At 48.0% G+C, this 25,693-nt stretch overlaps 1 protein-coding gene across 4 annotated transcripts in view; it reads right to left on the bottom strand.

Annotated features, from left to right (window-relative positions):
* The window catches only part of LOC133349680 (partitioning defective 3 homolog), a 101,448-nt gene that overhangs the window by 42,305 nt on the left and 33,450 nt on the right, over positions 1–25,693 (bottom strand). For 2 of the 4 annotated variants that reach the window (XM_061563323.1, XM_061563324.1), the window contains exons 2-5: positions 19,894–19,995; positions 11,519–11,705; positions 5,615–5,784; positions 383–462 (exon numbers count right to left, since the gene is read on the bottom strand). In XM_061563323.1, coding sequence (XP_061419307.1) covers positions 383–462; positions 5,615–5,784; positions 11,519–11,705; positions 19,894–19,995 — 539 coding nt within the window. Of the gene's footprint in view, positions 1–382; positions 463–5,614; positions 5,785–11,518; positions 11,706–19,698; positions 19,782–19,893; positions 19,996–20,239; positions 20,663–25,693 lie in introns of those variants that run through there. The other 2 variants (XM_061563325.1, XM_061563326.1) reach the window with 2 other exon arrangements.

Raw genomic sequence — 25,693 nt, 5'->3', positions numbered from 1 at the left:
ATAAAGAGCTATCAACTATCATGAACTATAAGAGAATAAACTATGGCACTTGGGGAGCCGATTGAGACAGAAAGTGTCTGCCTCAAGGCAGTCTTGGGCCAAAACAAAAGCAACCATGAATTATGAATTATGCAATTGTATATCACACAAAAAAAACCAGATCAAACATTGAATCAAAACATTTCAGAGCAAGACAAACACAACAGCGTAGACATCAAAGACACTGAAATGAAGATTAAGTGAAATATAAATCCAAGGAAATTTAAATAATTAGACTGACAGTGCAAATGTCTGGATCGTTGCTGGAATGCGTTTGCCCAATGTTGGGATTGTGTACATTTTCTTTCGGAGACTTTGCGTGTTCATGTTTTGCATTGTGCACCTTAGACAAGAAGACCAGTCCACCAAATCGTTCTTCCGCAGAGATGACTTGACAATATTGTTCCCATTCTCTTCATATTCCTGCGATAAACACATGACCAGCCATAAATGATCGCATACACAGTCAAAATAATAATCATCATCATCGTTGTCGTAAGATTTTTTTTGTAAGGTAAGCCTCACAGATTCTCCAGACTCAGGAGATGTGCCCCCGCTTTGGGATATTTGGTCAATTCCTTATTTGAGTGTTTTTTTTTTGTTGAAAACAGAATGCCGAGAGGAACGACACAACGGGATAACACGAACTTCAGACACATATCCTGTCGGATACCTCTACTCGCTTCACGTTGGAGAAAACCGACGTCTGATTGGCTACGTACGGCGCGAAAGAAGTTCAACGTACATACATTCAAGTTGTTCCCTGGTGCACTCGGGAGAAAAAAACTCAACACTCAAAAGCTCCACGCAGGCAGATACAAGAATCCATTGTTCTACTGCCATCTCTTCATCACCTTCCAGCCCTAGCGTACCATGTCTGGTATTCCCAGGAAGTCTCCTGTCCCAGTCCTAGCCAGGTTAAAACTGCTTAGCACGAGAGATCCAATGGGATTGATCGGGTATATTGAGGCCGATTTGTTTGTCGACTAATTAACTCGTAGCAGCTTCTGTATGAGCACTGACACGGTTAATCACAATGTGTGCTGTTTTCTCAGCCACTGCATTGAAAGATAGTGCAAAAATCCCGAAATTAAACGTTCGGCTGCATTTAAATTCAATGAGCCAGCTGCAATGCCCTTTGCAAGGTCATCATGCCAGTCGTGACACTGTGCAGCGATTGTTATTATCGCTTTACTTCCTTCTTAAAACTAGATTAGTCTTGGAAACACTCGAGAAAGGCCATAATTACTCACCTGGGAACACATTCCAGGTTAAAGGGGCCATGCAGTTCAAAGGGCAAAATGCGCAAAGATCCAAAGGGCCTCACTCTGCCACATGGCCTTCATTCACCCACGTGCACTCTCGGGCCGGATAAACCACATTAACCGAAATGGCACATTGCGTTCGCTCGGGGTGAAGACTTCCACGTAATTAAATTACTCTTCTGAGCACTTTTCCAACTAAGCCTGAAAGCATTGAGGGGGTGAGCTCTGTCTGACTGTATGTCTGTCTGTAAAGGTGACCCAACACGTACCAAACAGTGTCATAAAGTTCTGCTATTATGGACATAGCTGATTGAAATCTGGCCTGGATGTATCAAAGATGGCATAAACCAGTGCTAAAAGGACTGTGCAAAAATGCAAAGTATTTTGCCTTGACAGCTGCTACCATTGGCTTCTATACAGATAATTATATAAAAAAGCACAGTGCAGAATTCATTTGTATGCATGTTTCTTACTTGTTTTCTGAGCAAGCACATGTGGAGATTCTTTGACGGAATCAAAACATACATCGCAGGTACGTGTCAATCAGCTGCTGGAAGAAGGCCTCCCCACGCTGTGCGGGTCGTGGGGGTGAAATGACTTAACTATTTACAACGATTCTTTTATATTTCCAGGCAAGGCCCACTGAGCTTGTTCAGACCCGACCTGGCCACAAATTACAGTGGCTTATCACGTGGAAATTTAAAGCAGCCAAATAATCTAAACGCATGTTTCTAAAGGTGGAGGGAAAAACCGGAGAACCCAGAGAAAAATCCACGTGACCACAGGAGAACATGCAAACTCCAAATATACAGCAGGCATCAGGGTCGGGATCGAACCCACGAACTCCTGCATACCATACTCTTTGGTTCTTTCGGTAAAGTCACGTAGGTAGAAAAAATAAATAAAATAAAGCATAACAGATGATAATTATCAAGTTATATAAAAACTAATATTTCACAGTTAGCCATTCCTGATGCTCTCTCCCTGCTTGAATCATACAATTTATCTATAAATAATTTAACACACATAAGCCCCTTCCGATTGGCTGCAGTGGTTTTAAATAGAGGCTGGAGGAACGTGAGAAGTGGATTGGTAGAGCTGCAGATGATGCGATGACAGATCCCGAGTTGAACGCCTAAACGTGGCCTAAACGTGGCTATGTCACAGGCAGTGCGTTACAAGCTCCAGACCACTCCCGAGAACCACTCTCATCACGCAATGCTCGCGCCACACTAATTGCTGCTCACAAATCATTGCAAATCGAAAGATATCTTTACACCATATATATTGAGTGGTAATAATAAAATCCCTCGTGCGAAGGTTGTCGCAGGTTGTGTTGTGCAGCTCTGCGAAGCGTGCTTGGATTGTACCGCACGCCGTTTCTGCACGATGTCCGACGTCTTGCTCCACGCACTAAGAGCTACTTCAGGACATTTCGTTGAAGAAACTATGACCAGGTTCCTGAAGAAGCCCTCCAGCACACGGGAGCAAAACGTCAGACATAATGCCAAACAGCAGACAGTAGATGTGAGATCAATGATGAAATAATAATAAATCCTTTATATATAACCAAGTGGGCATCCATTGAGACCAAAAGTTACATTTTCAAGAGACACCGGGCACCGTGCCTGGAAGGATGAAGAACATTTGACATTGAGTACAAACACAAATTCCTTGTACCGCGACTTCAAACCATAAGTGAAATCACCACACCTCTGCTTCGTTAAAACTTCCCGATGAAATGTTGTCCATAAAATACTATAAGTCCGTTTTGTCAAAGTAATTTTCACTAAATGTCTTGATATATCACGCATTAAAGCGGTAACAAAAAATGCATGCTGTATTTCTTTTGCGTATTACATTTAATCTAAAAGTAATATGGACAAAGGTATTGTAAACAAAAGCGATCGCCTGAAAAAACATTGGGACCCGTGGCACCGGAAGGCGATTTGTTATCTTTTGCCCGTGTTCCACAGGACTGACAATTTCACGCTTCCTGGAGGTGCGCAGTCTGCCACTGCCAATCAAGTGCCGTGTTTACTTAAACCGTGTCGTGCTGCCCAGCAGCAGCAGTGGCAGCAGCAACAGTGGCAGCAGCAGCAGCGGCGGCAGCAGCAGCAGTGGCAGCAGCAGTGGCGGCGGCTGCAGCGGCGGCGGCAGCAGCAGCAGCAACAGTGGCAGCAGCAGCAGCGGCAGCAGCAGCAGCGGCGGCGGCGGCAGCAGCAGCAGTGGCGGCGGCGGCAGCAGCAGAGGTGGCGGTAGCAGTGGCAGCAGCAGTTGCAGCAGCAGTGGCAAAGGGAATTCCTCTCTCGGTTTAAATCTGAGCGGCGAGCAGAAGATGAAAGCTAGCGTCTCATCGGGTGGTGACGAGGCGCAGCGGTGGCGCATCGGGAGTTTGTTGCGGAGGGTCATGGTTCGAGCCCAGCGGCCGCCCTGGTTCATACTGCGGGTGGCTTAACCATGAATACTCCGCGCTGACTGCTTCGCACAGTGGACGTTAAAGATTCCGTTTACTTTCTTCGGAAAGCAGCAGGCCGTGCGTGCCATCGTCAACAATCCAAATTTCCAAAATTTGACAGGAAATAACTTAATTTTGTATAACCACACAGAAACACCGCTACCTACTGGCAAACGATACCCAATCTGTGAGACATAGCCCCCTAAAATAGCATCTGTGCTGTAGAGAACGGTGTGAATAGCAAATGTACAACACGTAACCTCATTGATTTTTTTACTTCTATTAGTCGCAAGGGTCCTGGACAGGGCTGTTACGGATTAAACACAGTTTTCCAGAAGCCACAATTTTTGTTTTGTTTATCAGAGAAGGTGGGTACGCGACGTTAGTGTTCTTCCTTAAGCCTGTGCCACACCGCAGCGTGGACACAGCTTTAAAAAAACCTGGACAGGTTACGTTCAATCGATGTGGACGAGTTCGAGTGGCATATGCTACGATCCCGAAACTGGCGAGGTGGGAGGTGTTGGTGGATCATCAGGAGATGGTGCCACCATGTACATGAGACACCCAATAGCAGCCTTGTGACTGCCGTTAATTTTAATAAAATCGTCACTCGAGTGAGAGCGAAACGGTGATGTGCTTCCAATAGTAACATTGAAAGTTTGCCTGCAGGAGGTAGTGGAGCAAGTCCGTTTTTTTCCAGACATTCCCTTTTCTATTAAAAAAAACCACTCAAAAAGACAATTAGTAGCATTATTCTTAAAACAAAAGTGTTGCGCATATCTAGCTGTGTCGTGCTAAAGCAATGCATCATTCCGGAAGCTATGCCATAGAAGCGAGTGTTGAAAATCATATCCAGGGAGCAGGTCAGCCCACCATCCCTCTGGGGCTCTTAAAGAAAGTACCCACTTTGTTGGAAACCAAAAGTGGTCACATTATATATATGTGTGTATGTATGTCCACAGCTTTGGGAATGTTGTTTTTGCAACATTAGCCCCAAAGCCGCCAAAACAAAGGCCAACCGCCGCCCAATCCATCGCTTGCCCAAGCGACGACGAGACAACGGCTGCCCGTGCAACCACAAGCGCGGAGCTTCGTTCGCGAGCACAGGGACGGCAACGGCTGTACGTCGACCTTTGCGAGCGCGACCTCAGCGCTCGGCCCGCGCCGGCCGCTGTATTCCAATGCACGGCAGTCACACGGCGTCGGGGGGGGGGGGGGGGGGGGCCTTCCAAAACCCGACCAGGCACGGTTCCGTGCACTCGGCGCGGGCGTTGGGGCACCACCCCACCAACGTAAATTTTCAACGTGAATTGCCTAATGAAGGTAACATTTTAAGTTGTTCATATGAAAAACCGCTGCAACACCACAATCTGATTTGTGCCTCGGGGAGGTCTCGGGGCAGCTGTGAAGGCGTCCGAGTGAGAGATGTCCCTTCGTTCGCTGCGATTAGCTTCGCATTGTAGCCACGCCGTTCGAGACCCATTCAGGGCGGTGAAAAAGGCGCCCATGGTTGCGATGAGACGATGTCGCAAGGCAAGGTTGCACTGTGCAAATACAGCAGGTCACGGCCTCTACGCTCTAGGCTTTTGGCAGTGTCAAAGGGGTTGTGTAGTGTGGACTTGAGGCCCACGGGGACAGCATTTTAGTGCTTTGTTGTGTTTTTTTGTATTGTTTATAAATGCCTATCGTTGGTATATGACTTTCACAGGAAGGCCAATAACAAGGTTTTTAGACGATGTTTTTATTAATTAGAACACCAGATTTTCTGAGGTTACTCACAAAACCCCCGCCGCCTAAGTGGAAATGTCCCGAGCCGCCACTGAACCCGGCACCCGTCGACGACGCGTCGTACCCGAGCGTCGCAGCTGGGAGTCCCGCGATCCTGGCCCACGGGGCCCATCCCGGGGGCGGCGCCGGGGGGCGGAGGGGTTGCCCTCCCGTCGAAGAGGGGGGCGCAACGCGTAGGAGGCTCCCCCGGAGGCCGGTGGGGGTCCACGCTGTGATGAATTCTCGCGGCTGCTCCTGAAATCGCCACACAAGCGAAACACAACGTTGTCCCACGCACTTCGTGTAAACTTTTTTAAAACTGTTTGGCATCAGTGGCCGCTGTGCAGGCCGGCACGCCATTCAGAGGATGATGGGCCCAGCGCCATGCCCAGCCGCCTTTGTCTCCCCAGCGCTGACGTTTACGTACAGCGCCCAAGCACTCGTTTAAGGCAGTCGACCTACGGGGAAGTCCAGGATTGATTCGGATATCACCTGACGGTAGCTGCGGTCAGTTGCTAGGTTCAGGTCTCCACCACCACCGCCACCACGCACTGATTGGCATGGTGAAGTACGGTCGAATAACCTCCACAACCGACATGGCATAGGGAGCCCGTCATCCTGCAGTGGATTGAAAGAGAGCTGCAATGTACGATGCAATGTATTAAGTGTATAGGCTGCATTGTACATTTCACTTTGGGTCATGTTTTCAAAAAGGGACCCTCTATTTGCATTAGAAATGTATGTTTTTTAACATAATAATACATTTCTCAAATGTATTTTGTGAAACATAATTTAGTGTGCAGTTTCAAAGTGAGGGATTACTGCTTTTCTTTTAAATATTAAATTATTTAACACACGTGTTACATTTTTGTTGGCTGCGATCCTGAACACCGGTTTTACGCCAAAGTTAAAAAAGACATCAAAGTTTTATATTTCAATAAACAGGGATTACCAAATTCCTCGGCTCGTTAATTTTTTACGTTTTAGTCGTTTGAAACCACCGTCAAAGACAAACATGAGATTTGAAAAAATAATCCTCAAAAGATTCATCCACGCTCACTGCCTGACACGAAAACAAGTTGCATCTTGAGCATTTTAAAACACTTGGGGGAGACGCTTACATTTTGAACAGAAATGTTCGAAAGGCAGAGAACGGTCACGACTTTTTTATATATAAAGAGACTCCTTGAAACACGATCAGAGTGGTCAGGTCTGCTGCCTCAATTATCACCCCTCAGAGGTCACCCGTTGCGCCCAAGGGCCAAGCTGAGTCACGGCCGCCTGCAAGCGTCCTCGTTGCTGGACGCTCGAATTATTAATTTGGCGTCTGCCAAGTGACTCGTCGTTATTGTGGGTGGAATGGTTTACCCACCACGACCACCACCGCCCGTCCAACCCCCACCTACCCCCACAGTGATCCCATAAATATTATAATTCAGATGTATGTAACAGCAGCACTTGTGCAGCTCTATGTCGATCCACTGCTGGATGAAGGTCCTCTCTGCACCATATGGCTTGGACATCTGTGAAGAAGAGCTTCATAGCTCATCGGATTCCTCCAGTATAAATACATATTCTGTTTCTGGGAGGGGAGGGGAGGTTTATTTGACCACTGCTTTACTGCGCCGGTTATTGCGGACTGGTGAAGACTGGGGGCATAAACGTGGAAACATAGAGGTACAGTAAAACAGTGGATTTTAATGCTGCGGAAAAACGTAGTTCTGCAGCAGCCTATAGCAACCTGCTGTGCATGCTGGTTGCCCATCCAATAACTGTCCAGGTTCAACTCTGCTTAGCTTCTAAGATCGGACAAGAACGGGTGCAGTCTGGGCGACTTGATTACAGGAAAGATGGATGTATATGAAGGATGTAAATTCATTAACATGATTACACGGCAAGCATATAAATACGAGTTGTCACCGTGCAGGCCTACGGATTCAATGTATGGCTTGGCTCTCTGTTAAACACGGTGGTGAATCGTGCTGCATCGAGTAGCTGCTGGAGTTGTATAAACAAATAAAGTGCAACATATTGGATTGTGAGAACATCGATTCTCACACACGTGATCGATGAATTTATCGTTAGCTTCGGAATCAATTAATCGATTCTTTGTTTTAGCTCCACTGATTAACGTAAAAAGCATTGCCTTGTGACACATTCATCTGTTTGTATTGTTCTTCGGCCCAGGCCAAGCTCAAGATACCGAGCCAATGGTGTTGTGCCAGGCCAGGAATCGAGCTCAGGTGACTGGGGGGCGGGGGGGAGGTAAATCACAGTGCGGTGCCTCTAACCCACTCCACCACCACTCCCCGCGACACTCCAAAGACACACACAAACACACCCCCCCCCCAATGAACAGCACGTGCGTTTCTCTCTTCATTGGGAACCACATAAGAAATTCAATCCCATTCCATCAGCTGAAGAAGTGAATAACAAAACACCCAGCTGGGCAGGTCCGTGGCGATGTGTGTGTGTGTGCCTGCGTGTGTTTTTCCACAGCGATGAAAAGAAAACAGTGACATTACGACCACTGGCCAGGACGAACCGAGCCGCCGCCGCCGCGGTGTTGTCTGACACAACAACGCGGCGCTAGCCCCTGGACAATTGACACAGAGCTAAATGTTATCCCTCTCTCGGTGTTTGGGGAAAGATTACAGATTACGCCAAATATTGTCAGAGATTGTTTTTCTTTTCTTTTTTATTCCGTCGCGTTGGTCTCTGGTCTGTCAAGCTCTGAAGTTTGAAAAACCCTACGACTGAGGTTATCGTATTCTGATTTCATCTTTGGAACGCCTTTTATCAATTCAGGAGAGCCCCGATGAGTCTAAGAAGTGATTTTTTTTTTCTTTGAGGAGGGTACTACTGCATTGGGATGTTTTAGCCAATTAGATGAAGTGAGGTTCTTAGCTTTGTGAAATGAGATGCTGGAGTACTTGGAGAAAATACACGCATATTGATGGTGTAACAACTCAAAGCTCTCAAAGATAGATACAAAGATCCATTGCTCTGCTGCTATACTCTGGCCACCTTCCAGCCTAAGCCTAGAAGAGTTGACGATGTGACCCCTGCAGCCACTAGAGGCATCACCATTCAGCAAAACATTGGGGGGGGGGGGGGAATCTATTTCCTGAATTCAAGGTGACCGGGTAGCTCAGAGGTTAGAGTGCCAAGCCGGCATTAGCGAGACCCTGTGATCAATCCCAGGCCAGCCTACTGTGATTAAAATGCATTCCCACATGTGGCGGCGTTCATTGGTGTCAGCCCGGTCACCAATAGACTGCATAAAACAAAGGCTAATCAACATTAAAATTGGTCTTACGCATAATGTGGCAAAATGGAGGGGGGGCAGTGACTGGAAAAAACTTTTAGCTCCCATCTTATTTAGGCAAAATATAAAAGCAGTGAATCGATTTAAAAAAAAACATCTCTCGCATATTTCACAGACAACATTGCTTAACTTATGACCGACAATGGCAACATTTTTTTCTGACTCGTCCGTAACAAAAATTACGGACGATTGGCAACCTCGCTCATTGACCCCCATCGGGCGCAGATGGAGGAGGAAGGCGACTTCCAACGGTCCGTTTACATCTCCCGCCGGATTTCACATCCATCACGCGCCAACCTCATTTGCGAACGAGACCACCTCCCGCCACTGCCGCCGCTCTCTTCCGAGCTAAGCCGTCCTCGGGAAAAGCTCGGAGATTTTTCAAAACGCGGCAAACGGAAGGAAGCTCCAAAGAACGCCGGCCACGCTCCCGGGCCAAACGGAGACACGGCAAAGGCCGGCGGTGGATCGTGCGCGGCAGGCGCACGCGTCCGTGATTCCCCCCCCCCCCGACCTCAAAAAATACGCTAATACAAACAACATCCTGCACGCAGGTCACATGCAGAGCCCAGGGGGAGGGGGGGGTGTAGAGATTGTCAAGTGAAAAAGTCACGTGGTTTTCTACTCAAATGAGCATTGACGCAGTGCGGTGGTCATGTCATGTTTTCAGCCCCAGGGGCCAGTGGTGGAAATTCCTCATTCCTATGGCAGGGACGAGTCTGGCTAGAGGACAACCACTGCTGACTTCATCAACCATGTAGAGATTGTGGGGTGAGCTAGCCAGCCAGCCCCACAGCCAGGATGTGAACTCACCGGGCCACCTGGTTGCGGGGGGGGGGTTCTGCACTCACATTTTGATTTCCAGCAGCTGCTAAATTTTCCATGCGTCTTAACTGACCCATATGAAGCTTCGTATAGAAAAAAGACCCATCGTCTCAATAGGACCTCATCTGGTTATGTATACATACTTCTGTCTGAATGGTATTTACTGTCATCATCAATATCATCCGCCATGATCTATCCACTGCTGGATTGAGTATTCCCCAAGCCATTCACCATCCCTCTCGTGGTTCTTTGACGCACCACAATCTATTTGGTCCATCACCTGTACAAGCAAGAGCTGATCCACTGATCAATCTCCATAATGTAGTCCTCTTGAGAGTCCTTCCCTCCTTTGCCTGTAATGCAACTAACAACCAAAGCACCGATTCTTGTGAGATCCTGGAAGCCAAAGCAGGCTTGAGCCTCCTTCATACTTGGACGAGAGTACCGCCTGAGAATACGAAACAAGTGTTGTGGGCTTGGGAATAGAAGACAGCCAGGAGACGGGAGTAAAGCAGTGGATTTTGGAATCTCTCTGCGGTGCGGCTTTGATTGTGATTTCAAACGCTTGGTGGTTTTCTCGGGACACTCTGGTGTTTCTCGGAGCCAAAACACCCATTCGTAGAAATTGGCCAAACATCCCGATGCGGCAGGACTTTTCCTCGAAAAACGAATCTTGAGGCTGAGCAAGGCTCTCGAGTAGATAAATTGAATCATTAGCTCCACAGAATCGCGTTGCAACGTAGTGGCCTCCAGTAAGAGGTCATTGTATTGTTTGAGTTGTACTGATACTCACTTTGGCCTTAAGCGCTAAGGTAAACGTTCCCGTTTAAGCCTTTCGCAGTAGAAAAATACACGAGTACGAAGAAGGTTGCAAATATAATGGGTGTTTGTAAAAAAGAAAGGACATTGCAAGATATAACTTGGGGGGGGGGGGGGGGAAGAAAACAGTCACCATGCTAAAGAGAAGACTGGTCCTTGCCATAGCAATGAGGAATTTCCATCGGAGCCTCAGAAGCAACAGACAAGCACTAGATTTTGGGGCGTAGTTTTTCACTTCAGTTGTCGTGGAGTGGCTGTGACACCGGCGCGGCTAAATTGGCCACCCCAACCAAATGCAATTGTGGGAAATGTAATTTTTACAAAATTGTGCTTCAAATCAGATCTCACAACCAGCTGCTGTTCCCGAGCGAAGCCAGGGCGCCCCTCTCTCCTCAACGGGTGCCACCGTCCCCGTGTGGCTACAAGGCCAGAGAGGCCATGCGATGGGAAAATCTACACTGGGTGCAAGTCTCGGACAAGTCGAGGATGATGGTGATGGTGCCGATGATACTGCCACTGTGCTGCTGCCGATAACGACGGTGCCGATTATACTGTTGCTGCTGCTTATGATGATGGTCATACTCTTCTGACTGTTGATAAAGCTGATGATGAAGATTGTGTTAACGTGATAATGTAAATGATGACAAAGGTCACGGTAACTTGCTGATGGTGACCATAATGACGGCATATATGCTGCTGTTTATGATGACATCAAACGCTGATTATATTGCTACTGCTACTCATGACGATGATGATAATGATGATAGTGCTGTGACTGGTAATTATAATTTCAATGATCATACGATGATGTTATCAGTGATGGTGACAACAATGCTGCTTGAGGCTGATGATGATGCTGCACCTGCTTAATGATAATGGCAACAATGATGCTAATGATGATGATGCTAATGATGATGATGGTGATAACAATGCTCCTTGATGCTGATAATGATGCTGCTGCTGCTCCTGCTTGATGATCATAATGACAACCGCGATGCTGCTGATGCTGTTGCTGACCACTGGGCAGGTTGCTCGGCGTCACGCTGCCCTGGCCCAGGTCGGGTCGGTACGGGTGGAAGGCAGACGCTGCCCACGCGTCGGATGGGGGGGTCAGTGGGGACGTGGCCTCCGCGAAGCTCCGCCTCTGGGGTGCCGGGCTCTCATCAGACGCTCCCATCCCCGGCTCCTCGTACACCGCGATCAGCTGACGCAGCAGAACAAAAAACAGGAGGGGGGGCAGGGGGGTTGGGGTACAAAATTACATCTCCGCCAATGTCTTTGGTGACTCACAACCTCCTCTCGACACCGAGGACCAGCAGAGTCATTGGCAGGCGTCGTTTCTCCGTGGAACTTGGTCATCGACCCCCGCTGCACTTTCGCAGCGGCGTTCAACCTCCACCGTCTTGTTAAGGGACACTTAGGAGGCCGCACTTCTCTCACCTGGCTTTTAAGCGCCCCCGAGCTCAGCTCCTGCGCCATGGTCGCGGTTATTTATGTCCGTGAAAAATATTGTGCACATTGTAAATTGCGTTATTATGTTTTTATCAAGGCCACAGGGTTCATGCAAGAACAAAAAAAAGCGCTTCCTGCAGTTTATGGGAAAGCCTGGTCAAAAGGGCAATGCATTATTGTGGTGGCTGCACTTGTAAATCTTAGCTAATGGTTTGTTAAGACTGAATGCCTCCCATGAAATGGTAAGGAGCATTGAGCAACGGTGCAATGTACATCTGGCATTCACAAAAACATTACTGTAGTTTACTAAACTTTCAAGCAAGTCCATTTAACCGAACGCATGCCTTATATTTCTATGTCTATGACCAAGTCACCCAGAATGCACCTGGCTAGTGCTTGGGTGTGTCATAAGCTGCAGGGCTACATTTTAGGCATAACAGGGCGGTGCAGCAAAATCCAACGTTGTGCTGTACTCCTATGCTCCCGCTTCTAAGCTGCCCACCACCTTCGCCAACCCACGCCCTATGACCCACTCGGTGTGGGGGAGCAGGGCCACATCCAGCAATGGACTGATCAAATTGCCACACATGTAAATAAATCGGCGCTAACCGTCAAGGTAAGGCCCACTGAGCTATATAGCTCTTTTATCAGAAGCCACCTGGCCATAAATCGTAGCCCAACGAAGTGGTTTATCATCTAGAAATGTATAGCAGCCAAATACGTTGAATCTAAATTTGTAGGGAAAAACCGGAGGACCCGGAGAAAAATACACACGACCACGGGGAGAGCATGCAAACTCCAAATATAGAGTAGGCGTCAGGGTTATGATCAAACCCACGACCTCCTGCATACAGGTGAGGTAGTTAACATCCCGCCACCACGGCACCCCCAAAACCAACTCTTTGGTGATCCTGCTGCTGCTGCGTTGGCAGTGGTGCAAAAGGATAATTAAGAACAAACAAAAAACTCAGCACATTCGTCAATAACACTGCTGCCTGAAAAGAAAAACATGTACAACAAGCGACGTTTCAGAAAAGGGCCCTTCTTCATAGCACAGAGAAAGGCCACTCCTGATATCGTACGGTCTGTGCTGCCACCTTGTGGTGAAACACTGCAAGTGACCACTGAAATGCAAACGTAGAGCTTCCTGGAAGCACAAATGTCCCCAGGCCCACGAGCACAGGGTGACACCTGCTGGTACTATCGCACGCACACAGTCCAGGTCTGTAGAATGTTCCCGATTTCGTACGGCTGCTCATGTAGATGCACAGCAACGGCGACAATTTCGCGTTCTGGTGGTCAAGCCAGACAACCGCGTCGGAAGCAGCGGAGTGTATCGCTGCGACGTCTCCTTCATATTTGTGGAAAGAGGATTGCGTCGTTATGCGTTGTAGGTCTCTGTTCTGGATGACCACAGTCGCAGACACTCCTGGAGAGTTTTTTGTTATTTTAACATTATCCGCATCTGCCATGGTTTGTGCGGATGCGGTGCATCTACAATGATTTGCCACCATTGTACCTCAAATAATTGTCACGATTCTGCATTGTGATTCGATGTTAAGAATAGATTCCTCTCCTTCTCCAAAAGTTTGGAACTCCCTCCCCCAATCCTGCCATCCGTGCTTTTCACTCCCGGCCCAAATTAAAAGTCCAAGGCTCAAGAGCGTCCGATTCCTTCTGCCTATGAAGGGGAATCCATTTTTTATGTTTTTATGCAGGAGTACAAGTGAAACGACACGGACGACGAAGTACTTGGAGCTACTTTATTGGAGGCACAATGACTAAAGACCTGAATTTGGTTCTTAATTTTGTAGCTCGTCCCTTCACTCAAACGTCCCTAACTCTTCGTGATCCTCCCTTTTCTCCTCTTCGAGCCCCGTCTCTCAAACTTTCCTGTCCTTGTTTTTTTCCTTCAGCCAATCCTCATCCTTCTTCCCTAACGGATCCCCTATTTTCGTTCAAACACATTTTTCCTCCAATGTCTTTAAGCCTACCTCCCCGACCAATCCCTGTGGAGGTCTCTTTTGGTCAATCGGAGACATCTTTTGGTCAAGCAGAGACCTTGGTTATTTTACTAACGAGCCGTTAGGCAGCACATTGGCTTGGGGTCATTTTTGGTCATTACACAAGCACAAATATAATTGACAAAAAAAGTCTAACCACTGCTATATAAGAGGTATTTTCTTTGAAATACCGTACACAGGAAAGCCTCACTGAATCTCAACACTTTTCGACGAGGTATGGATTTTACCAAATGTATGAATTCGTTTTCAGAGCAAAGCTATGCAAAGATGGATTCAAGAATCCGAGGCAATACCTGCCATCATCGCCTGGTCGCCCCACGGCTCAAGCACCTAGCAGGTTGCATTGTTTGGAAAGTCTTTCATACAATCACTCTCCAAGGGCCCACTGCCCGAAGCATTTGCCGAGATGACGCCGTGAAGTTATGTTTAAGGTCACGTGAAACCACGTAACAGGTGGGCCACTGCGGGAAGGCTGCCGTCTCTGAACCGCAGCAGAACGTGTCCACATCTCCCTTCGATTGGGGGAATTGAAGGCGAGCCACAAGTGGCCATGCAACCCAAAACTACGGACCATATAGTAGCCCACTGTAGTCGACGCGCATTCAGCGGAATAGGAAAAGCAAAAACCGCACAAACTCTCTCCCTGAAGCCCTCTTGTCGTAGCTAGCAAACCTCAATATCGGTATTTAGCTCGTGAACACATTGCCGTATGCAGGAATAGAACACGGCGATCGCGGCGCTGTGCATACCTTTCTATTATAAGACCGAGTTACGACTAAGACGGATTTATTTGTATGTTTTTACCCGCACGTCGAATGTAGCCATCGTGAAAATGATTACCATTTCTGACATGCCTCATAGCCTGGGCAGGCAAGAAAAAGAGGCTGCCACAGGCCAAAAGGCCGGATGATCAAACTAGCCATTGTCTCCGTGGGGATGAGGCGGGCAGTAGGGTGTTGGTTTTGGCACGACGAGGGGGTGGGGAGACGAGGAAGACAAGAAACGGTGGTAGGAGACACCCAGGTGTTTGGGTGGCGCCAACGGAAGAAGGCGCTGGCCTCGGGTTGGGTGCAGGGGAAGGGGTGTGGGGCTCCTCATTAATTCAGGATTCAAATATGTGAAGTAACATTTTTTTCAACAAAATTCATCGTCGTCATCAAACGTGGTGTTTGTGTAGTTTCATTTAATATCCATTTGTGTTTGCTGGGATCCGACTGAAATGGGGCCTCATCGGACAAAAACTTCAATAAATCGAGCTTGTTAACTTTTGGTAGGGTGGTTTATAAATTATCCATATATTCAGTTCAATATTATCGTTGTGAATAATTAATATGTGTGCGTGTGAAAGGAGGCGATAATGGGTCTGCAATACCTAAAAACGGTTTAGTCTCCCTTGACGCATCGAGCAAATACGTCCATTGAATAGGGAGTGAGATTGCGGGACAGCGGGCAGGGTGGTGCATTGTGGGTAGGTTTGGAGGTACGTGGACAGATTGGGTACCCTTAGAATCTGCGTGGAAATGCAAGGAAAAATGTATGCACAAATACATTCACGTTTACAACTAGAAATAAATAATAAGGTTGAGTTTTATTTAACAACTTAGAAGAATTTCTTAAACTACATTAACCAGATGAATAAATCTTCTTGTTTCTTTCGGTAAAGTCACGTAGAAAGGAAGTAATAAAATAATAAAAATAAAACATAATAAAACAATTCTCACGACGTTTCGGCTACAACGCAAGCAGCCGTCTTCAGGTGAAGAATGAGACACTACCAAACTAGGAGCTTATATATAAGCTGCATTGGGGGTTGAAGAGCGCCTTGTTAAGGCGCTCTTCAACCCCCAATGCAGCTTATATATAAGCTCCTAGTTTGGTAGTGTCTCATTCTTCACCTGAAGACGGCTGCTTGCGTTGTAGCCGAAACGTCGTGAGAATTGTTTTATTATGTTTTATTTTTATTATTTTATTACTTCCTTTCTACGTGACTTTACCGAAAGAAACAAGAAGATGAATCCCTGCAGTCACGAAAGCTTTAAATCGAAACAGATGAATAAACTTCGCTGTCAACCGCTACCGTACACACTGGACAATAGCCAAAGCATACGTTAGTAGCGCTGTAAGCAATGGAAACACGGGAGGGAGGGGGGGAAATAGAAAAATAAATAAACCACATTTACAACAGAGAAACAAAAACACGTCGTAAAAAAACAACCCAATAAATCAAATAAAAGAAAGGAAAACCTCTTTCATTGTATTACCTGGCTTGGTGCTGCCCCCCCCCCCCTCCAATTGGATTGCGAGAGATTTATATAGGCGGTGGGAGGCTGGAAATTGTTCGCCGTATTTTTAGTTTCACGCATTTCGCCTGTCACTCCGGGGGGGGGCGGGCGGTGGGGGAGACGCGGCACGACTACACAAATGCTCCGACGGCTTCTGCGCGAGCCGCCGTTCACTCGGTCCCCGCTGGCGACCCCGCGGTTGGTGCCCGGTGGCAGGAAGCAAACCGCCTGGCAGGCGCCCCCCCCACCCCGCCGGTCAACGGGCCCCTCCGCCTCGCTCCGGCAAAAAAAGCGAGCCTCTCCCACGACAAACGCGGCCAACAGCCCTGTTCGCTCCCCCCCCCCCCCCCCAAGGTCAAAATTCACAAACAGACAAATAAAAGCCCACCCTTGGTGAAAGCAAAGGGGGCCCTCTCGACTGTCAAATATCCAGATGATCGATTCATCCATCCAGGTCTACCTGAGGACAGCGACCTCGGAAAACACATCTCACAAAGCTACATGCAAATAGAGGAACTTGTATTTATTTATTTAATTGATTGATCAAAGTAAAAAAAGATATCAAATCGACAGATTCCAGGCGTCATTTCTCACCGAAAATCTTTTGGGTCGCTGTTAAGACTGGAGGTGATGGCATACGACTGATTTGAAGCCACAAGCAGAGCGACGGCATACTGGATGCGGTGGTGTGCCAGATCCAAGGAATATTTCAACAGCGGGATTGAACAGGATTGACGTTGATGACTTTGTCATCGTCACCACGTTGCACTGAGTGTGCACAGAGGGAAGTTTCCTGCATTTTGGAGGCCAGATGCCCAGCGTTCGCTATTTTAAAATGGCTGTAGATTTAAGAAAAAAATTAAGCAATGGATGTTCTAAGTGCAAAATGCAATCTACGGTTATAAGTCAGATAATCTCACTGCCAACAATCTCTTTATGCTCTTCAGAACGGCCACTGCCAGAAATGTCAGCCGATTATATATTATCCTATTGTAAGGCAGCGTTAATAGCAAATGTGATCTGTTTTTTTGTTTGTGCTTACACACCACTGACAAAGCCATCCTTTAATCGTTTGTTTTCTACCTCAGCCATGACGTGTCTGTGGCTCAACAAGTCGTGCCCTTAAAAAGGTGTCAGCTTACATTAATAATTATGCTTTAAGTCAAGATTTAATCATTATGACATTTATTTATCAACCAAAGGATTGAGGGTCTTTTTATAGAAGGGCCACGCATTGGGATGTTTAGCCGATTGGCATATTAAAGAAAACCACGTAGAAAACGGAATTCCTGTCTTTGAAACAGCAGAAATCGATGCACCAAACCTACAGCTTGGCAAAGATTGCCTTTGAGGATTGCCCAAACATCATCCTCCCGTTCCACGTCTCTAGAGGCGGCACCACCTCACCGGCCACCAGCTGCTTGGGGGCGTCACGCACACCGTGTCTAATTTATACGACTACCGCTGGGTTAAAGGCGAGCACAGCACCACATCACTGGACCTACAAACGGCGCAATAACGAAGGGGAGGGGTAGGGGGCTGGGGGTTGAATTCTCGGCGACGCCTCCCCACAGCCACGCCGAGCCACGTGCCGTGCACCCAACAGGAAACGATCGTGGAAACGTTGGCTCTGGCCCCAAACTTGTTCGGCTCCCGAATTGCCGTGTTATTCCACGAGAAAAATTCGGCGCGGTCAGCAGCCAACGGAAATAAAGTTACAGCCGAGGGGTTACGGAGGCCGGGTTTCACGTCTGGTGGAGCGGCGAGAAAGAGAAAGAGAGAGGAGGCTTTCATAAAAATTTTGAAGCGTAAAAATGTTTCCCCGTCTGTCTCGCACACACCGGAGTGCACACGCGCGCACTGCTTTGGTTTCGGAGGTGTGGATTTCAGCTGGCGGGCAGGCGGGCGGGCGGGAGTCCGTCTGTGCGAGACAGCGAAGTCACAGCACAATAACCCGTTCAGAAATCGTGGACGTCAAAAAGTGCCGAGCTGGCACCGCTGGGCGACTCTGGATTTAAAATCTGGGGTTCTCAGCTGCACCATGATTTGATGGTCTCAGCCCAGTTACTAATGACTGAAGACACACACACAGCACAAAGATCTGCTTCTGCACTTAATTAGTGAGATTTACAGGTCTTTCCTTGTATTATTAATTTCAGAAAATGAAAGGGCAAAATTCAGAAAAGGAACCCTACACTCACACACACACACATGGTATTTGTTCGCGTCACTTCTTTATTGGTGATTAAACGCACACGTGCGTGCCCATACCTGCTTATTTATATTTCTGGTTGTTTCATATTTCACTGAGAGAGCAAAAATGTTTCTTCTTTTCATCCCCCCAACCACACACGCACACACTTAGCTCCATCGACAAAGACAGCAAAGGCTGGAAAAGCCAGTTATTCCAAAACTGCTGAGCTCGGGTGAAGCATGCAAACTATGAAGGTTTTCTGTTTCTAAAAAACGATCAAGGGAGGGGCATTTATCGTTTCTAACTCATCAGAAGCAATTTTTTCCCACCGGGATATTTACGACTACACGGGTACGCTGCCGTGTTTGCAACAGTCAGTGGCACTGGGCTGGGCGCAATCCGTCAGTCGATCGGCTGGTAGCGTACTCCCAACTCTGCCAAATCGTCTTGGCCAGCGTGGAAGAGTAGGCCGCCAAAATAACCTCTAGCGGGGGGCGGGGGCTTGGAGCTCTCCAGAGCTCCCTCTAGTGGCGGTCCTTTCGCCAGCGGCGGCACGAGAAAGCAACTCGCAGGGATTGCCGCCTTCACCTTCATTTTTGATTGCCGAATTGTTTTTTTTCCTTGGCATGTGTCCCACTCTCGTGCGAGCTTTGACGAAGGTTTAGAACCGGGGGTTGTGCTTGCGAGTGTCGTGCAAAAAAAGTTCACCACCCTCGAACCGCAGGACACGTGGGCCGAGCTTTTGTCCTCCCAAACCACACTCGACTCGAGCGCAGGAATTTGGCCGTTTGAAAGGCCACACCGCTCCGTGTGGGGGAAGATTTAGCGGCGATCCCACAAACATCCGAGTTACGTCACCGACAGAGGAAATCCCTGCGAAAACTAAAATGCGACGTCGCATTGCTCCGTTAAAAGCTGCCGTGGGAGGGTGGGGGCAAAGTGACCTGGTCACTTTCTTGAAACGTAAGCTTTTAAAGTTACGAGAGTCATTCTGGGTAAACCGGCACGTTTAGATATTTTTTCAAATAGAACTTGGAAGTCAAAGTGAAGTGATTGAACTGACCACTATTTTTCAAAGCACTCTCCTGCAATTGTTTGCGGTGGCATAGTGATGCATTCACTTCCAGACGCGTAACATTAGGACGTGCACACAACCAACAACCTTTGGAGGGTATCTTCTTCCACATCTATAACACTGTGTCCCGACTACCATCCACTTTAAAAAATTTCACCACTCAAACAAACCTGACACGGCTCTGACGTTATCCTTCGCCAGGTTTGAAGTTTCCAATCGGCAGAATCTTTGTTGCTTCACGACGTGTGGTCACGACCGGGGGGGGGGGGGGGGGGGGCGACGTGGCCCTGCTGAGGCCTCTCCAAGGCCGACTCGTGAACCGGTGCGAGGGGGGGGGGGGGGGTGCACGTGGGGCGGCACGTTACCTTGTCCTTGTCATCGCAGATGTCGCAGAGGCGGTCGTCGGAGTCGAGGATCCCGCCGTCGGCGTGCTGCAGGTACTGCACCAGCACGGGGTGGCTCGCGTCCTGCGCCATCGGAGGGGGGGGGGGCGGGAACGGAGGAAATCCCGTCACGATGACGCCTCCACGCAACCGCCACAACAATACCGCAAGCAAAGTGAAATAGCGGCGACAGAGGCCACAATAGTCCGGCGGGCGACGTTGCGATGTATGTAGAACTTATTCTTTTGCACCGTACGTAGCCAACGGTGCTAATCGGAGGTGCGGGGGGGGGAAGGACAACAAACTGAACACAAAAAAGCAGCAATACCTAAAATCGGCAACACTGCGATGCGGAGACAAGCAACTCGTTCAGGACGACAATAACCCAAACACCAACCACCTCCACAACAACACAACAACAACAACACACAATAACTAACACCACAGCACAACGACGACAGGCGCAGCCGTGTCACAAGGTTTTAGTCGAAACAGAGACAAAGGTAACTCCGTCACGATTGCTGCGACGCTGGGAAAACGGCGGACACCACGATACAGCGACGACTGCAATGTTGGCTGCGGCGGGGATTTGAACTCGGGTCGCCGGGTTCACACCAACTACAACGGTTAATTCGCCTGTTCTCTCAGCACCTCCGCACGCTTGGCTCCATACGGTTCCGAAAGAAGTTCAACATGCATACATTTCAGTTGTCAAGAGTTGTCTCCGCTCCCTTTCCATCACCACCTGGAATCAACCGAGCAGATATCCCATCATAATATCGAAAATAAAAACATATTATTTTATACTGCGTAATAAAGACGAGAGAGAGATTTTTTTTCCATATGCGTTTTTTTTTAAATCCGGACAGCAAAAGTACGGGACACTATCTCTAACGAAACAGAATATACCATACTCGCAAACACATGCGAGCGCAAATTAGATCCAGATACACTTCACCTGACACCGCTCCCTTCCAACCATTACCGGTTACCACTCGGGCCCTTCACTTACAAATCCTCCCCATTACCCGGCCACAGAAGCTCCCCCCCACCATCTCCCCTCCCGTTGCCGCGTGGCCAGCACCATGAGCGCCATATATTATTTTCCTTGTGTTTGTGTGTTTTTTTCCCTCTGTCTCCCCCCCCCTCCCCTTTATACATTTTTTTTCGGGCGAGCAGGCTTTTCATCACCACTGCCTTTTGTCTCGGCAGTTAAAAAAAAAACGCGTCGCTCCGCCCGCATGCCCAGAAGGTCACGTATTTGTGTCGGGCGGTGCGCAGCAACAATCCTGTCTGAGGGCCGTGAGGGGCCTCTCGTGGAAGCAAACCTAGAACTATTTAAACTATAATTATATTCATTTTACCAGGTAAGGCCTCACTGGGCCCAACGAAGTTGCTCATCATGTGGAAATTTATAACAGACAAATACTCCAATCGCACGTCGATTCTAAATCTGGAGAGAAAAATCCAAGGACCCGGAGAAAAATCCATGTAACCACGGCGAGAACAGGCAAAGTCCAAATATACAGCAGGCGTCAGGGTCGGGATCGAACCCACGACCTCCTGCATACCAGGCGAGGTAGTTAGCATCTCAGCACGATGGCGCCACCCATGCGACTGGGCCACCCTCTCACGGTCCCATCGCCGAATTTTATCGTCAATGTTGTCGGGTGTTGTTATTTTTCACCTGGGCGAGGGTAAAGGATGCTGGGCCACAGCAGCATAATAGTGGGCAGGACACTGCACTTGCATTCCAGAGGCTGCGTGTTCAAATCTCCTGGCGTGGCAGTTGAAACAATGGGCAAGTTTATTTCCAATTCCCACCCCACTACCTCTGTTCACCCCAGAGAATAAATGGGCACACCAGTTAGTCAATCGGCAGGTTGTTTGCGGTGGGGTACAATCTGGGTACTCCCAACTCTTTAAAGACATCGGGTCAGCGTTGTAGAGTAGGCCAAGATACCCTCTGAAGGCGATCTTTAGAGCGCCCTCAAGATGAGGACCCCATCTGCTAGCAGACAAGTAATTTCAGGGCTGCACTCTTACCTTTTTTATCAGGCCATGCCACGATTTCAGACGTACATGTCAGTCACTCGAGCGATGTGGCCTATTGTCTCACTTAATAGTAAACAGGTCATTGGTAAACGCGAGTAGGCACATGACAATTATCCACAGCCACAGTGAGGTGTAAACTGGGTGTGGTGTGCCGGATGCGTGAATTACTTTCTGGGTCGCTGACCCGGACACAACCGGTTGGATGTGGGTAATCATGAGTACAATCAAGAAATGGCTATTGCTTGAGTGTAGTATGTAAACCTATTGGGACTGGAATCCAGAATTATCTACCTTTGCACTATAAACCGAGTGATTCCCCAGTGTTCATTACCAGCCAAAGCTAACATCAGTGCGGAGCGAAATCCGAATGGGTCTTGGGCCTCACCCTGCATCAATCAGCACTGAGCCGAGTGGTGAAGTATGGTCACACAGCCCCCGTGACCCACACAGTATGGGGGGGACTTTCATCCAGCAGTGGACGATGAACGTGATATACATTAAATATTTACCAACAACTTCTACAACTTCGATTTAAAGCTTTCGTGACTGCAGGGATTCATCTTCTTGGTTCTTTCGGTAAAGTCACGTAGAATGGAAATAATAAAATAATAAAAATAAAACATAATAAAATAATTCTCACGACGTTTCGGCCACAACGCAAGCAGCCGTCCTCAGGTGGAGAACAGGTCAAGGCGCTCTTCCCCCCTCCATCCCAGATTATATAGACGCTCCAAGCCTGGGGTGTGTCATTCAGACTCTGTCTTCTCGACAGACCTGTTCTCCACCTGAGGACGGCTCCTTGCGTTGTGGCCAAAACGTCTTGAGAATTATTTTATTATGTTTGATTTTTATTATTTTATTATTTCCATTCTACGTGACCTTACCGAAAGAACCATGAAGATGAACTCCAACTACTGTTGAGGCCCCTTGACCGACTCCAGAAAGATGGCGGTGGTGACGATGATGATGATAACAAGAGGGCTGACTTAACCGTCGCCAGGGGTTGAATTCCCCATCATGACTGCGAGACCCGCTGCTCTCCCAAGAAGTGAGCCATGTCCTGGTTTCCCAGATAAGGGAGCTGTAAATTTATCCCACTCAGAGGATGTTCTATCACTCGATGGGGGAGGACGGGTGGGGGGGGTGTCTCCCTGGCTTCAACGACCAAAGGGGCTCAGGAATCCTCTTATAAAGCAAACCGTGCCCGTCGTCCCACTTTCATCCACGACTCCCGTTGCTCCTGGCGTCACTCCCCCGCCCGCCCGCCCGGCCGCGTGAATCATTTTGAATCATTTATAAGCGGCACGACGGGAAGGAGCACTGTAAAATCCACCTGACACCGCCGTGTGCACAGTAGCGACAACAGCAACAGACTTAGCACCCGCATCAAACACATGCAGGCATGTTGGCAGGGCTTTCGAGAAATGATGCGAATCCGGAACTATTTATTGTTCGTGATGCATGGCGAGGGGGGGCGCGAGCAATGGGTGGGGGGGGGGGAGAGGTTTCAATCTCCGTGGATTTGGATCGCAATCGCAAACCGCAACGGCGCTAACGCAGATTTGAGTCGTGATAAATGGATGCCTAAAACTCACCTATACACTACTTTTTTTTTATTTACCACATAAGGCCCACCGAGCTATATAGCTATTTTTCAAAAGGGACCAGGCCACAAATGATAGCTCAACGGCGTGGCTTATCGCGTGGAAATTTCTAACAGCCAAATACTCGAAACGCGTGATGTCGATTCTAAATGTGGAGGGAAAAACTGGAGGACCTGGAGAAAAATCCACGCTACCACAGGGAGAACATGGAGAACATGCAAACTCCATATATACAGCAGGCATCGGGGTCAGGATCGAACCCACGACCTCCTGTATACCAGGCGAGGCAGTTAACGTCTCGCCACCATGGCGCCCACCTAAAGCTCTCGTGACGCAAATCTTGGCCAAGGTGCAAATCTTTCTCGAACCAACGCTGGCCAGACCACTCCAGTTGTTTGTTATATTTTACGTTAAGACATTATAGACTACAATGTTGGAAATGACTGTAAACAAAAGTTATATTACTGGCCAAATTGTTTCCATCTACGATCGGTTCCAAACTTCCGACATCTCGCGTGTAGCTTCATTAATTATGCATCAGCGATTCTGTTTAATTTGAATTCATTATGATTTGTTGCATGAATGATCACGACTGGCCAGTTTCCCAGCTATTTTACAAGAGAATGAGGAGTATCCTTCAGCAGTATTGTACAACTAGGTGAGGGTTTCACCTACAGTTGGTTTGTACTGCAGTCGGAACTAGTGGCATAGGCGAGTTGAATCTCGTACCACTTATCTCAGCCAGTCACAAATCTTTCAGTAACCAACGCTCGCCAGGCAACTTCAGTTTTTTTTGTATCTGCACTGTAGGGCGAGACATGATGGACTTAAACGCTGTAAACAACGACGAACAAAAGTCACATTTGTAAGCCAACATGGTTTACCATTTATGACCAGATCTATCATTTCAATATCTTGTGTGCATGGTCGTGTTTTACGCAACGGAGCATCAACACTTCAGGGCTTTTGTGTCATTGTGGACACAAACCGCACGGGTACACGCTTTGGCAAATACAAAGATCCTCCGTATTTGCCTTAACAAACCGTTGGGGCTTGTCCTGTGAAACGAGCACCTGTGAAGGCCGGCACGTCACACGAGGTGGTGTGGTGCGATTAAGGTCACTCGCACCCTTCGTCATGTTTACACACTGCACCAAGGAATCATTTAAGGCTGAATTGACTTTGGTGAGGTCCAAGCCAGGACTTGTTCATAAATGTTCCACCCATGTTGGCCATGAGCAGGAATCAAACTCACTCAGATCACCAGGTTCACAAACCGGGCACTCGGCGGCCTCGTCACCAGTGACCGCACAGTTACTTCCGTCATGTTCAATTAAATCTGGCTACTATATTCCAGCTTAATGAATGAACACTGTGGATTTGACTGCCGTGCAATGAAGGTATTTTGATCTGTAGCAGGGCTACTGAGCGGATATAAAAATGTCACTCATAAAGCTTTCAGAAGTATTATCATATTTTTTACTGGCAAATAAGGTTCCAATGGTGTAAATGCTTACTCCGAGCTCTCATACTCTGATGGTGCATTGTCTTTGAGTTGTGCGCCTTTTGGCGTCATCTGGTCCAACCCATGTGAGGCTAGGCTCTAAGTTAAGCTGTCTCGGACAATTATCATATTTTTTACTGGCAAACGAGGTTCCAATGGTCTTTCAGAAGTAGTTCTGTGAATTCTGCTTGTGCAGGCCGTTCCAGCACACACTGCAGTCCCCCCGCAAGGGTTTTAAAACTGGAATTTCTCCTCATTACACGAAAACGAGCGAGCGTCATCGGAAACAGAAAATTCGAAAGCTTAAGTTGTTTTACTACAATAGGTTAGAGAAAATGATTTTTTTTGCGATCTACTTATGCAGGGGGGGAACTGATCGCTTGAATTTGCTATAGATCTGAAAATATTCGACGGACAGTATACGTAACAGAGGTCGCAACCGGGTACCCGATACCCGTACCCTACCCGATACCCGGCTACCCGTTTGCGACCCTGGTGCGGCCGGGTACGGTAATGGGTAAGGAATCAAAACCCGTTTGCGACCTCTGATACGTAAACATATGCGTAATCTTTTGTTGAAAAAATTGAGACACCAACATTGCAAACGGTGGTCTGGTCT

This window comes from Lethenteron reissneri, chromosome 31 (genome assembly GCF_015708825.2).
Source record: "Lethenteron reissneri isolate LAM-NWPU_2019-01 chromosome 31, ASM1570882v1, whole genome shotgun sequence".
Taxonomy (NCBI): Eukaryota; Metazoa; Chordata; class Hyperoartia; order Petromyzontiformes; family Petromyzontidae; genus Lethenteron; species Lethenteron reissneri.
This window is presented reverse-complemented; position numbering and strand designations above follow the sequence as displayed.